We start from the raw sequence: 15,303 nt of genomic DNA on the forward strand, positions 1-15,303 counted from the left end.
AAAATAAACACTAGCAACACTTCCAAAATCAAAATGTGGGACTGGTAGGAAAATGGACGTATTGTCACAGCAGAACCCCAAATTCAACTTTGTCAAAACAGCATTTTTATAATATACAGTCTCCTGCTTTTAAGACTATGATCAATACACCATTGGTATACATATATATATTTATGTTATATATAAGCCACCCATAATAAAATTGCTCCAGATCCTACACAGAGTCTTCAGACTGACCACGTTCTCATCATCCTCAAGCATGAAACAGTGTTAAGTTGATCAGACAAGAGCTTATCAGGACAAGAGCCATAGCTTTTTCTACGAGCCTTATTTTGCTTTATTTTTCTTATTTAGCCCAGTTCCTACAATTAGCTGGAGGAGAGCGGATGGGAAACAGATACCCAGAAAAGCCAGGAGACACAGATCAAGTGGACTTCTTGAAATCCCAAATTTTCAGCAAGAAGATGCTGGACTCTATGAGTGTGTAGCTGAAAATGTGAGAGGGAAAAATGTTGCACGAGGACAGCTGACGTTTTATGGTAAGCAATCTGCTTGCTCTCAGGGGGTTTTATTGTATCAAGTGCAATATGCAGTAAATATTTTGTGAGAAAGCAATTTTGGGGGGAATTTGTAAAATTACTTTCCTTTACAAACAGCACACCTCAAAAAGGGTATGATTTGAAGTAAAACCTCTCTGAACGATGTATATTAATTGAGAATCAGAGCAGTTGGAACAAAAGCACTTTGCTGGAAGGACATTGGCATGGTAACATTCAGAAAGCACTTGCAAAAAGCTCATTTGCCTTCTTGTGGCTGTGAGGGTAAAGCAGGTGTTCTGGTGGAGCATCGTCGTGGTTACAACTTGGGATTTATTATGTATGTGTTGCCCCAGCTTGTGTTAATAAATGCTAATTGCTTATAACCAATTAAGGACTCCTTTCAAGAGGGGTCACTGGTTGCACAGCCTGGAAAGTTAGGATTTAACCCTGTTGGAGCTGGCAGAATACTCTCCACCCAAAGACTTTGTACACCTGCTCTTCTTAGACTCACATTACAGCCATTGATCCGGGCACACTATAAATGTAAAACTTCAGCTTCGTAGGCCTTCTCTGTTAAGTAGAATACAAATGTCTGCCCATCCCCAAACTTCTGCTGGCAACAGCCCCATCTTGAAAAGCAAATTAAATCCTTCTAGGAGATGAACCAAGCTTGCAGGGGGAAAGTTTTACCTGTTCTGAGTTACTGTGGATTTACGCACGTAGAGGTGAACAAGAGTCACAGAGAAGGGTTTTAGAGGTACGAATAGGCTGTTGGTTTGGTACTTAGTTTCTCTTTGGTATTTTTTGGGGGGGAGAAGGCTGCAGGTTACATACGCCCCACACAGGCATGCAGAGACCTCCCCACCGTCATAAAAATCTTTGTTTTGTTGCTGCCCTGTTATCTTCAGGAGCATAACAGAGTGTCGTTCGTTATCGAACACATGGAGAGAAATTCAGTGTTTTCTCCCCCAAATGCTCCTGAGGGCCCAGCTTCTGTCAGCAGGGAAGATTGGGTTGAACTCCAGAGATGAGAAGAATGTTTTTGATTTAGAGTAAATTTGCCGCAGAAAGAGAGTTTGGGAACTCATCATCCTGGTAAAACTGGATTGAATTTGGTGAGTAATGTAATTTTTTTTTTTAAAAAGGCATATATAGGGATGTTTTAAAATTGGAAATATTTCTAAAAGTCATTTCATTTAGAAATCAGAACTTTTGGGGCTTCCATTTCAAATGAACACTTCTCCGTTTAAAATTGAGTTAAATATAAAATGAGAAAACATTAAAAAGGAGTGAAATAGCAAGAAGAAAGTGAAATCTTTCATGTTAAGGAAAGAATCTGGGGTTGATTTAAACTGTTTTTTCTTTTTTTAATTAAAAGATTTGAAGATTTCTTTTTCTGTTTGTCAAACAATGCATGTTTCTCCTGATTTTTCCCATGTGGACAGTAAATTAAAAGACTCATCAGTTGTACAGTTTTGCTCAACCCACGGCCAAACCTGCCTTCCTTGCAAAGCAGTAAATCGAGCCTGTGGCATACTCCCACCATAGCATATACTAAGTTATAATCTAATTATCGTAATGAATTTACTAGTCTGGATCCCATTCCTGGAGGACTGCAGATCCTACACAAAAGCTGCCACCATGGCTAGTGCTGGTTTTCACACTCAAGATGGCATTTCAGCAAAGAAGCTCAAGATTTTATGGGAAGAGGAGTGTCCTCTCTCCCTATGATGCTGGAAACTATCTTTACATCCGCTTTTCCTTATGTGAGCAGAGGAGTTCCTTATGGAGAGGTGTTAGCCTGCCACCTCTGCTGGTTACTGGTTTTAAAGATAATTGACGAAAATATCGTCCTTGTTGTCTTGAGGATGATGAGTTACTGGTTTATAAGCATTCACTTTTCAAGAATAACTTGTGTTTGGCAGCCATTTAGTACTGAAAACAGATCTCTTAAAAAAACTTGCTTGCTGTAAGCTAGGCTCTGGAGTTTCATGTGGCAACAAAATTGTTTTAGGGAAAGTAACTTAATGTAAACATTTTATACGAATAGTTGAAACTGAAAGAAAGTAATTTTCCTTAATAATTTTTCTTTTTAAAGCTGAGATGTGTTACGTCGTTATTGAAATACAACTGTAATGTTGGCAGAGCTTTTTACGTTGCTTTTGGCGGGTTGGGGCTGGCGCCCGGAGAAGGAAACGCTCCGGAGGATGTGATACGGGCGGTCGGACATACCACCTACACACGGTGACATGCTCTGTCACGACGCATGCCCTGGAGATCGCAATCTAGCTCTAACGGCGTGGCTCCTTTCAACCCAGATAACTGCCTCTCTGCATAGTATAAAATAAAAAAAAGAAGAAAAAGAAAATTAAATTAAAATTTGCCTGCTCACTGTAGATAACCCAGCGTTGCCACCATTGTCAGGTTCTTTCAGTGCTCCTGGAAGTTGTCAGGGAAGGTTGACTTTTGCTGTATTTCATTCTTGTATCAATGTTTATTTTTTCCTCTGTTAGCATATCAGTGACATTGAAGTTGTTTGACATTCTTGTTGCAGCAGGAAAGGTTAATTAAAAGTGCAAGATCTGTTCTTCCTCCATTTTCAGTGCTTTGAGCCCCTGCAACAGGCTGTTTTATTGCTTTCCAAAAGCATTTGTTCTGAGTGCTGTATGTCCTACTTGATAGATAGACTGACATGATAGAAAACATGTTAATGTTAATGCAATTACAGTGACTTATACCTGTTTCCTTCACTATTATAACTCTGAACGACATATCACTTGTTTTCTTGTGGTAAGTCTCTTGTTCTGTCTGCCATTCCCAACCAGATACCACATACCTCAAATTAGCTCCTGAGTACTAGCAAATTAAACTGCAAAACCTCCTCTTTTCCACCCTAATTTAGCAGCCATAAATGCACGTCGTGCTGCGTCCCTGACTTTGCAGCTTGTTCCCCACAGACCCCGCGCCTTTGTGAGCCAGGCCAGGTCAATCCCTGTGGCTGAGGCAGGTGAGGTCCCCAGCAGGAGCCGGCATCGGCACAGCCAGAGCACATCACTGCCACAGCGCTGGCTGCACCGATGCCTCTGCTCCGAGTGCCTCCTTTTCCATTGAACTTGGCGGCAAGGGTCTGCCAGGCCGTCAGCTATGTGTTTTGATCCGCAGCATTTCCAAAGCACTGCCATTGACCTGGTTCTATTTTTAATCTGGCTGCTCATAAATTTTAAATTTGATAACCCTCAGCAAAGCTAAGATTTATATCCTGAGCAGAAAGCAACACCAATGATTTTTTTTTTTGGCAGAAGTACTGTAAACAGATTACCTTAGCTAGCTAATTTTAAAAGAAATTGCCTTTTCGTTCATAAAACCAGCGTCAAGGAGATGCTTATTTGTTATCATCATGGACATTGTTTCATTCATGTGAAATTTAGGTGCCATTTCAATCAGGTCTTCCTTTGTCAGACAGACAGTCGCAACCGAAAGGTTGTCCTGAGCATAGGACAAGAGCCAACAGGCAGATGCACAAGCACAATGAACTCATAAGGCGCTGTTGCGGCTGCTCACCCCTGTGCTCAAAGCCTTTCCCACAACAGATGAGAGCCTCGCACCCCTCTGCAGCTCTGCTGACGTGCCTTGGCCGGGTTCTCCCTGCTGACCATTGTCAAAGGTCTCCGTACCACCACACCGGCGTATTGGTTTCCTGGACTTTTTTAAAATATGAGTGTATTTTTTTATGCAACATGTGAAATGAGATGTTTGTGCCATTGCTTACTCCTTGGGCTCCACTTCAGTGTGCATTTAGACTTTCCTATATTGACTCTGATGAGACAATGCAACATCTTGATATCCCCCACCCCAATGACATGTATATAACAGAAAACAGGAAAAATAGCTGTCAGTCAAGGTGATCCAAATATAAGCATGTGCAATGGGACTGGTAGCAACAGCACTGAGAAAGCAGCACCAGGGCAGGCAGGGCTGCCGGGCTGGGGACAGGCACCCCAGTACAGGCCAGGGTGCTTGGGGCTGAAGAGCTTCACCACCACTGGGAATGTTTGTCTGCCACAATTATGACCAAAACCATGCAATTTGGCATTTGGCTTTCCAGTCAGATCAACACTGTCTTACACAGCCTGGAAGAGAGGGAAAATATTCAAGTACTGAAATGGCTCGTTTTCGGCTGGCACGGACACAGGTACTGACTTGGCATTGCCTGTGTTGCTCTGGGGTCCTCCAGCATCTCTCTCGCCTGAGCTCATCTGCTCCCTGCCCAGCATCTTGCTGGCAAGCCAAGGCAAGGAGGAAAAAGTTGCAGTTAAAATCGTTTCTAAAAGTGTCGGTGCAGCATCATCCGCATTAGCAGAGAGACAGACTTATTTGTAACTAATTACAGTTCTTTGCAGCATTTTGTAAGATATTCAGCAGAAGCCATTTAATTGGCTGGGCCACTTTTCAGATTAAATACTTCTCAAATCAAAGTCCCACCAGGAATTTATGCGGCTCCTTAATTTTTCAGTGAAGAGAGTCCCCCTTTCATCAGTGGGCCTGTGTTTTATTTGTGCAAAAGCTACTTTATGCCGCTCTATAAAACAACCTCAAATGTAAATCATATTATGCTCTTCATTATGGTTAGAGGTCTAAAAAGGAAATTTGCATAAGTGAAAATCAGGCAGTTGTATGTTTCTACTCTATTTAGGTCCCAGATCACAAATAATTTACTGAAGATTCAAAGCCACTTGAAATAAAATGAGTTTCTGGATTTAGAAAAATACAAGAAAATTCACATAAATAGGACAAGTATATATTATTATTAATTATAATTTACATGCCTCACTAGAAAACCCAGTTTGCTACCTGTTACACAGATACATTGCCAATTGATTTCTCACCTTCAAGCATCTCCATGTTAATTTTATTTAAAGTTCTCAAATCCTGTGTTGTTTTAGAATATTGTGCCAATTTAAGTCTTGGTTAACCACCACTTAAACGCTTGGCAGCAGCCAAATCCATCCTTCCAGAAAGGGACAGTTGGCCTTGGGAGCAATCGTTGCAGTGCCCAATCTCGGTTGGTTACACTCGCCCTGGGGAAAATCACTACTTGGAGAAAGGATGTCTTGACTCCTGCCAGTGGAATACGTATTTTCTCAGACTTTAGTGCAGGAGTAACTCTGAGTTTTGAATAATTCGCTGCCCAAGGGAAGTCTTGCATCCAGAACAAGTTTCTACACAGAGAACAGGCATGTTTCTCCGCTTTTCCATTTCCAAGGGAAACCTGCTTATAGAGAAATCAATTTTTAGCAGCTTCAGAAAAAGTGCTCAAATTATTATCATTTTGGCTTGGAAAAATAACTCTCCAGCAGGAGAAGCAAAAATACAAATAGGTACGAGAAATGAAGAGTGTGAAGGCAGTATACTCATAGAGCACCCCACACCTCCCTTACTCCCCTGGGTAGCTGCAGTCTAGAGCGTCGGGGATGAAAAATAACTAAATCCCTGAGGACTGGTCTTTATGAACGTGCCTGTAATACCTACAGTCCTTTGGTGCCTGGTGTAACTGGAGAGAAAGTCACGTAATGGTGCAGAATAGCTTATGGAATGGGACGTAAATACAAGAGGTAGGGACAATTTAACTATTTTTATCAGCTAGGTTAACTCCTTCAAAATTTCCTCTGTTTCTTTTCCTCTGATATTTAATATTTTAGTCCCAAGCCGAACTCCCAGACTGGTTCACTATGGTCAGCCTTCTAGAGAGGCAGAAAGGAGACATCCTGCCCGAGCAGCAGTATCTGGTGAACTTCCCAAAGACGCAGACAAGTGGAGATGATTTAGATGCAACATTCAAGCAGATTACTACGGTGGAGGATTTGCGCAGCTTTAAGAGTTGTATAGATAGCAAATAGTCCTTAATTGGCAGTAGAGCTCAGGAGGAAGGGATTAAGAGGAGGAGAGGAAGGGAAGAGGAAAAGTGATAACTTGAAGTCTGGTTTCATGTTCCCCTGATCACGGGTAAGGATAACAAACTAGGGACATATGGGTTTTGTTTACAGAAGCTATATCCCCGTTTGGACCAGGATGACGTGTGCACTTGTCTGCACAAACCTTATACACTGGCTGCATTCTTTATTTTTAATTACTCATGTATTTTTCCCATCTGTTTTTCTTATTTCTTATGCTTGGCTTTCTGGTCTTTAGACTTTTCTGATCCTGGGCTCAGTCTCAATCTCCTTAGAATAGATATAGTAATGGACAAGTCATTCAGCCTTTCATCTGCCATTAATGATGAATTACACAGCCTGCACTAGGTCATCAGCTGCTATAAATTGGCTTAGGAACACTGAATTCAATACACACCGACCGAGAATTGGATTCTGTGTATGTATTAGTACCTCATTTGCTTTAGTCTTTTTGGTTGGTTTGAACTCACAGATGATGGCAAAGTCCTACAGATTTATTTCTGGTTTATTTCTCACATTGCTCCCATAATTCTTTGGTTTTGTTACTCATTTCTGATGTGATGCATCATCACCGGCTGTGTCATTTAATTTTCAAATGCCTTTTAGGACATGATTCCTGGTCCAGTTTTCCAGTGCCTACTTTTGCCTTTCAATTTATTGCAATGAAGGACAGACTCATTCTGGATTTTTTGGTCTTAGAGAAGAGTATATTTGGGCATCCTTTCCTAATCACCTGGTTTAAAATGCCCCACTTTGCATTGTTGAAGACTGGAAGGTGATCGAAGGTAAACAGGTTTTTTTGTAACTGCTGCCATCATTTTTCTTCCATCCCCCTGAGTACAAATTTCAGACAGCTCTCATCACCTAGGAGGGAGATATTTTTCTTTAAAGCTATCCTTATGTAAGAGTCATGCTTATATTTCTAAGCTTTTTCTTCCACTTCATAGATTTAGCATATGAATTTTTCTTGCAACTCAGATGAATTCTTAATCAGCTTCCATGTAATTTTTTTCTTTAGTTGGTACTAAAGATTTTTCCTCCGGAGTGTTTCCAAGGCCAGTAATATCTAAGTACTCCAAATAGGGCCAAAATATTTCCAGACCCATCGTATGAAAGAACGCGTCGTCTTTGGTCAGCACCACTGAAATGATCCGAAGGACTTTTTCTAGAACACTGCTACCAGTCACAAATTAAACCTTGTCATTATCTCAAATAATGTCACTATACCAGAAAATGTTGTAGCGTGGAGCTGGTTTCATATCCTTATTTGAATTATTTTAATTATCATGCTTGAAATCTTGTGTCACATTACCATGTCTTGGTATGATCCCCAATGGGAAGCTGTCAAATTTCATTATATTATGGTGACTCTCATTTGGTGGCTCAAACATATTTGCTGCATGAACCAACCCTTGTGTATTACTCAAGATTAAGTGAAAAGCATGCCTGCTATTCTCTGAAATGAACTGTTGAAAGGAGAGGTTGACCTAATTAGAAAAGTCTCCCAAAGAGCAGCAGAGAACAAAGCTCCTGTGAAACAAAGGACTCCTGGTTTTCACTGAGATTTATTTTTTGACCTGTTACGCTCATTCTGTAGTTGTAAAGCCATAAATGGCTTTAAGGCAGAAAGCTTAACTGGTTAAAATAACTGGAGGGGATGAAGAGTGGTGCATGGTGCAAGGCTGCGGCTTGCGGGTGCTGTGCAAAAGAGTGAAATGGATAGCAGGGGTGGCAGCTGCCAGCACATCCAGCACCACGTTTAAATCTCAGCACCATTATTTAGAGCAGGAGTTCAGATGTGCAACCTGCAAAGTACAGCAGAAAGACTGGACAGGTAAAGTCTTCTGCTGTGTTGGGCGAGAGTTTTCTTTATTGGGGGAGTCTGCCTGAAATAAGGATAAAGACTGAATTTTATTTCCTCCTCACACGAGAATTATCTTTCTTTTTATGTAGCATGCAATTATGTGTTATAGAGCCCACCTTACCTTTCATGGGTTTTCTTGTTTTACAGGTTACTTTCAGTTGTTTTGTCTGAATTTTTCTGTTTTCATGTGGGAAATTACTAAAGCATTCGGTACTGCAAAAAAGGCAAATGAATCTGTGTCGTTTTATACAGCTCCTTTTTACAGTATCATAAGAGACTCTTCAAAATTATGACTTGGATGCTGTTAGAATAGTAAATATGTAAATTCATGAGTAATTTGCAAATGTCCTTGAGCCACTGAACCCGTTGCAGTTGCTCAGGGTGTCTCAGTTCAATGGAATTGTTCAAGTTCTTACTCCAGATGACAGAATTGACTTTCATCTTCCTACATTTAAAAGCTTTCCTTTTCGTATCTCTTTAGATACAGATAATAAACAAGCTTATAATACTACAGGGGCAGGAGGGACAGTCAGAGAAGTAAACACTGCTTACCTCTCCTTCTCAGCTACTTCTTTTGCTTCTGCATTGTCATCATATTCAGTTCACCTTTCTGCTTTTTTTGCAAGTCCCTTGGAGTTAAGATGCTGTGCAAAGTTCTTCAGCTTTCTTCTGTGCTTTGTAGGCACCGTGAGAAAGGAAGCATGCAGTGCGGTGGGTGTGGGATTAAGCACACATCTCTCACAGCCTGAACACAGTTTTAAAAGGCACTCAGCTCTCTGAATGTGTATATGCAGCCACACATCATGGTAGACATACCAATATTTTAGGTATAATCATACCAACTGTATGTTGAACTTTCCATTTTGATATGATATTTTTTAATTTATCCTCTCAGACCTTTCTCTGGCCCCTGTCCCTATCCAAAGGGAGATATATAAAGTTGTTACCTGTTTTTGAGTAATCTTAATTTTTTTTTTTTTACCTGATTACATGGAAAAAAGTATTAACCAGGTTCTTGGAGACCTCTGCTGGTAATATCTTCCTACTAAGTCTCAGATTTTCTGATGTCAAAATAGGGTAAATGACCACTAAAAAAATCTGAACTCACTCTCCTTTTTAATGGGACTTTCTGAAAAGTATTGTAGGTATGTCTAGACAGATGGGGTTTATGAAAGTAACATAAGAAAGCCAGAGGTTTTTTATGGTCTCCAAAAACACGTGGCAATTTTAGCAGAATTTGATTTGCATGTGGCATCTGGCTAAACTTAAGCTGTATTTTTAAAAAAGCCAACAAACAACAAACTCTGATAAAAATATGTGAAACACAACTAAAAATATGATCTCATAAGTGTCTGAAAACTGCCAGTGCCAGTTTTCATTAAATTCTACCAATATGTATCTCTGATATCTGCTTTTGGACTTTCTACGTTTGTTCAATATCATTAATACCATTATTGAGTCCAAAGATTTTTCATACACATGGAAGAGCTTCCTATGGCAGTACTTGTAGATATGGCCCTAATCCAAGAAAAGGCTGAGAATTTCATCCTGAAGTAGTGCCTATAACCATGCAGGCCTAAGTTATTGGAATAACCTTAATTTCAATGCAGAGGTAGTTCTAAATCACAAGTTTTGAAGTTGGATGCTAAATTTTAGAGCTTTGAAGCCTAAGTCATATAGATCCTGAAGAAAAAAATGTCTCTATTTGAAGGACCAGGGGTCTAACAGTGCCATTTATTCCACTGGGGCAGCCCATGAACTGTTTCTTTGTTTTTGTATGATGATAAGGATTTCTGAAGCTACTCTTCTTCATTAAGTGTTTTTATTAAAAATAAAATGAAAACAGGTTCTGATCGTGCACGTGCCACCTTCAGAAAGCAGAACTAGACTTGGGGAAAAAAAAAATCTTTAGCAATTATTAAGCATGTTATTAAATCCAACTCATAAATGTGCTAATGAAGAAAGAAATGGCCATTTGCTTGCACCTAGAGAGCATACTGTTGGTTACAGACACAAGGCTTTAGTCATTACTTCTGCATTGCAGCTCAGCCCAACTGGATTCAGAAAATCAGCGATGTACACGCAGCCATAGAGGAAAGCGTTGTCTGGGAATGCCGAGCAAGCGGGAGACCGAAGCCCTCGTACCGCTGGCTGAAGGATGGGGAGCCGCTGCTGCCACAGGTAGGCACCTCTGGAGCCCTTCGCTGGGGAGGAGGGTCATAGGTTCTGCAAGTGCTTTTATGCCCTGCCAGCCTTCTCATCTCTGCATGTTTTGTTACTTTTGGAATGGAAATACAAAGGATGGTGATGCTCTGAAATCCTCCCTCTGTGTAGGCAATTCCTTGTCATGGCTGGTGGGTACCTCTGTACGGCTTCAGGAGGTCTGCTGTTAGTGACAAGTAGGACACACAGGAGCTCTATGTTCAGAGGTCCTCCCTGAAATGAGGGATCCATGATACAAACCTAAGGGTGGAGAGACCCTTGTGAAGAGGAGGGTATGGCGAAATGGGACTATGGAGCCTGCAGCCAGAAAATGATTGCCCCTGTTTCATTTCTTTTAAGTTTATGATGTTCGGGTAAACTTCAGCTGCTAATGAAACCTCAGCGTTTCTGCTGGTCTTTAATGGCATTCCCACTCCTTCTGCCAAGCTGTGTCCCCGTGCGGGTGACCAGGAGCATGGCCTGCCATTGGCAGGGACACGAAGAGCTGCCTAAAGAAGGGTGATGCGCAGGAGCTGGGGAAACGCACTCCCTTCCACTGCCCTGTCTGCCCAGCCTCTTGCTGGAGGGTCATCGCTCAGTCCCACGATCCCCCCCATTATAACCACAAACTAAAACAAGTCACCAAAGCATTGGTTTCAAGGTAGCCAGCATTTTTTCCCTTTGCTTCTTGTGAAAGAATATGGCAGCCTAGATTTGATGAAACCCTGAGAAAGATTGCACAAACATTAAATTTCCAGCCTACGGCCAAGTAGAAAGCCAATAGCTCTTTATATTACTATTTTTTAAATGGTGAAAATCCTGGGGAGGGAGGGAACACTTTGCTGTACTTATTAAAATTGATAACACGAGCTCCATATCCTTAGGCTGACAAATGATACCCTGGTCTTTTGTTCCACACGCTAATTTCACTTGCTTCATGCTGGTCACTAGCAGATGGTCTTGTACTTAAATCACGTCAGTGGCTGATATGAAGTAAAGGATCATTAAATTATTAACATCTATATTGTTTTCAGTAAACTGCAGAGGATTTTAAGTATTTCTCTCTGTGCTAGCTAAGATGGCAACCACTCTCACCAGCCTTCATTGCCATATGTACTCATAATACCATTGTTTTAAATGTTTTAAAGAATACGATTGACTGTGATATGCCACTATGGAACAAAAGTGCATTTTTTGATTCAAGTTTATCTACTTGAAAGGGATATTAATCTAAATGGTTTGGGTATTAAATCAATGAGAAGTCAAGGGAAAGTCCTCCAATTTAAATTGCATTTACCAACTACTGTATTGGTTTTACCATTTAGTATCTAACCTGACATAAATTTAGCTGGCAGACAAATAGATTGGAGTATGCAAATTCTTCCCATTACTGCTACTTTTTTTTGTCCACCTTGGTATGAAATATAGCACAACAGCCGCTGGGTTTATGTTCCAAGGAGGGATCTCCTTATTTACTTTTTTATTTGTTGTACTGTTTCCTACAGGGCAGAGTTCAGCTTGAGCAGGGCTTGCTCACAATAACAAATGTCAGCCTGTCAGATGCCGGCATGTATCAGTGTGTGGCGGAAAACAAATACGGCATCATTTTTGCCAGTGCAGAACTGAGTGTCATAGGTAAGTTTACTTTCCTGAACGCTGCAAACCTTCCAAAACAAGCAAAGCCTTGACCCAAGCTGGTTTTGCTAATTTTCAGCATCTAAAGCAGAGGATTTTTGAGAAGTTGCTGTTTTTAAGTAAGGCATGAAATGAAAACTTCAGAAAGTAGATAGAGAGAGAACAGATTTTTTTTTTTACATCATCCCATCTTCCCGTATTTATCCCGGTGACTGAGCATGGAGAGCTGGCAAGCTCACTCAGCCTCTTACTGGTTAGAAACATTGGTGGAGAAACCTGAGTATTGCAGTTCAGAGCATACTGGACAGTAACTGCCTGCTCATGGGCTGCAGAGACTGACTCTTTTGAGGAAATGCTGAAAAACCACCTGTCTGAATAGATTTTTCATGATTCTAATGGCAATCGTCACACTCCTGTCCCAAACCCTACCAAGAAAAACAACTTCTGCCCCACCTGTTTTGTGTACACCTACTTTACTTGTCCCAGAAGCTCCTGTGAATCCAGGTGGTTAAATACCTGATGGGAGGGAGTAGAGATTACAGAGCCAGCCTCTTCTCAGTGGTGCCTAGTGCCAGGACAAGATGCAATGGGCACAAACTGAAACACAGGAAATGCCATTTAAACATAAGAAAAACTTCTTTACTATGAGGTTGGTTGAACACTAGAACGGGTTGCCCGGAGAGATTGAGGCATCTCCATCCTTGGAGATACTCAACATCCAACTGGACATGGCCCCGGGCAACCTGCTGTAGCTGCCTCTGCTTGAGCAGGGGTGGGACAGGACCATCTCCAGAAGTCCCTGCCAGCCTCAGATGTCCTGCAAGTCTGTACCTCATTCACAAATGTTGCTCTTATACGAGTGGCAGGCCTGGAAACTGATATGTCAACATAGATACATAGTTTCAAAGGGTTAAATAGAATTCATAATTACAGAATAGTGGTTCCATTGTTTTCAAAGCGAATGTTCAATAGCATCATTCCCTGCTTTATCCTGAAGAACAAAGCATGAGGTCTTTTCTGATTACGGCATTTTCAATTACTGGCCATTTTTTATCAGCAGCGATAGATACCTGCGTAGAAAAAAAATTTATTTGAAAGATTGTCAGTGTTGCTGTTCAAGAAAAGTACAATAATGCTCAATAAATTATACTTCACCGTGCTAAGATTTATTGGATGTGTTACTGCGTGAAAGAAATCAAGATAAACCCACTGATGCTTTTCCTGTCTATTCAAAACCCTGGTAAAAATGAGCCTTTGGGAGGAAGGCAGATCTTCTCAGAAGACAGAGGCTTAGCCCTTGTTGGTGGGTACCTCCAGTGCCTCCCCATGCCCAGCAGCCCCGCAGCATCCAGGGGCCAACCTCGTGTCTGCACAAAAAGCAAAGACCTTGGAGAACCTGCTCTTAAAAACCTGCCAGATAACTTGTATTTGGCTGACTTCTCATTCAGGTTATGCAATCTTGCTTCTGTATGTCACGTGAAAAGTACCAGAATGGTGTGCTGCAGATTATTTTCTATGGATCTGTGATATAATTTGGCATATTTTTAAAGAAAAAGAGCATGTTGTCCTTTTCACTAGGGTTTTCAGTGGAGGTCAATATTCTGAGCTCTCACTGAGAAATGCTGGCTTTTAAACAGATATTTCTGAGTATAAAAATGGTTATTTTAAAAGGTCCCAAAGTTAAGCACTTGAAATGATTAAACACCACTAACAGCAAGTGAGACTTACAGCAAAATTGAGTGAAAAAGAGAAATGGAAAATTACAGAGAGAGCTTTTCTCAGAGTGATTCTTCTCTATTATTGTTGCCAATTATAATGCCTGGAGTCTTCAGCTAAAACCAGGATTCTGTTGTGCTGAGCATTGTAAAAACGTAGAGGAAGATGCAGTCATTGCCTTAAAGAGTTTTCAGGCTAAATGTTTAAAAAAAAAAAATTAAAAAAGGAAGGGTGGGCTTAGAGTGGAAAAAAAAGTAATTAAAGTCCTCATTTTACAAACAAGGTGTGAAGAAATTAAATGCATTACTCCTGAAGTGGCACAGGGAAGCTGTGGTAGTGCAGCAAATGACTTATAAAAAACCCAGTCTAAACTGTTCACTACAGAGGTGGAAATAACAGGATTATTCAAAAATCTGTTTTGCTCATAAATTTTGTACAATCATCTGAGAAATTATTTCCAGAAGTGATAATGTATTAATTATGATAATATGATATAAATAATAATCCATCTGGTTCTGAATGCATTGGTGGGAAGTCATCCTCAGGATGCCTCCTTTAGTTTTGAAATATTTTACATAGCCGGTGTTGATTTTCAGATGGCTCTTTTATCGGCTTTAATAACATACATGTTTTCCTCTATGCTAAAATGAAGTCGGCTGTCTATGATTAGACACAGAAGACGAGACAGCTCAGACATGAGTGAACTCTGATTCATGAAAGTGGAAGACGAGACCTATTCGATCATAAAGCCCATCCCATTATCAGTGTAGTATTATGTTTTATTCAACTCTTTTGCGACAGGAATGATGTCCAAAAGAATTGAGGCAGACGAGATGCCCTAAGAAAAATGAATTTGCTTTCTGTATTACATGGCAGGTTTTGTCCCCCAGCTGCTTCAGGTGAGCTTTAGATCATTTTATGGAGCATCAAGCAGATGCAGTGCACAGTGATCTAAACTCTCACCTCCCAGGGTGCAGCAAAAAAGTAAGTCGAGGAAAATGTTGCAAGTTCAGGGGATACAGGGACTGGGCAGGATGGGCAGGGTGCAGGCACGCAGCTAGCAAAGGGGATGGAGGGAATTGGAGGGGACTGGGCAGAGTTTGCTGCCACTGATCTGTCAGAAAGCAAGCTCTTGTCAGCAAAGGCATAGTGAGCAGCGCAAGAGTTATTCATAAAACCTTTAAGCTGCCTCACCTATTTGCTCAGAGCTGTCTATATTGAAAAACTTAATTGTCCTACTTTGATATAAATAAAACCTGGTCGTCTTTGGGGAGTTCACTACCAGAGTCAGTCTAGAGGCAGTCGCCTCAAAGCTCTGCCTGTCATCAGGTCCCATCAAATAAATCATTAAAAATCCTTTGAGGCAGGAATCAGAAGCCAAACCATCTCCTCCCTC

At 40.9% G+C, this 15,303-nt stretch overlaps 1 protein-coding gene across 7 annotated transcripts in view; it reads left to right on the forward strand.

The window, feature by feature from the left end:
* Positions 1-15,303, forward strand: part of LOC104016941 (contactin-4) — a 353,560-nt gene that overhangs the window by 274,947 nt on the left and 63,310 nt on the right. For all 7 annotated transcript variants that reach the window (XM_087743644.1, XM_087743651.1, XM_087743647.1 and 4 more), the window contains 3 exons: positions 355-539; positions 10,399-10,535; positions 12,062-12,191. In XM_087743644.1, coding sequence (XP_087599770.1) covers positions 355-539; positions 10,399-10,535; positions 12,062-12,191 — 452 coding nt within the window. The remainder of the gene's footprint in view (positions 1-354; positions 540-10,398; positions 10,536-12,061; positions 12,192-15,303) is intronic.

This window comes from Nipponia nippon, unplaced genomic scaffold (assembly GCF_047370975.1).
Source record: "Nipponia nippon isolate SJK-2023a ecotype South Korea unplaced genomic scaffold, ASM4737097v1 scaffold_9, whole genome shotgun sequence".
Classification (NCBI taxonomy): Eukaryota; Metazoa; Chordata; class Aves; order Pelecaniformes; family Threskiornithidae; genus Nipponia; species Nipponia nippon.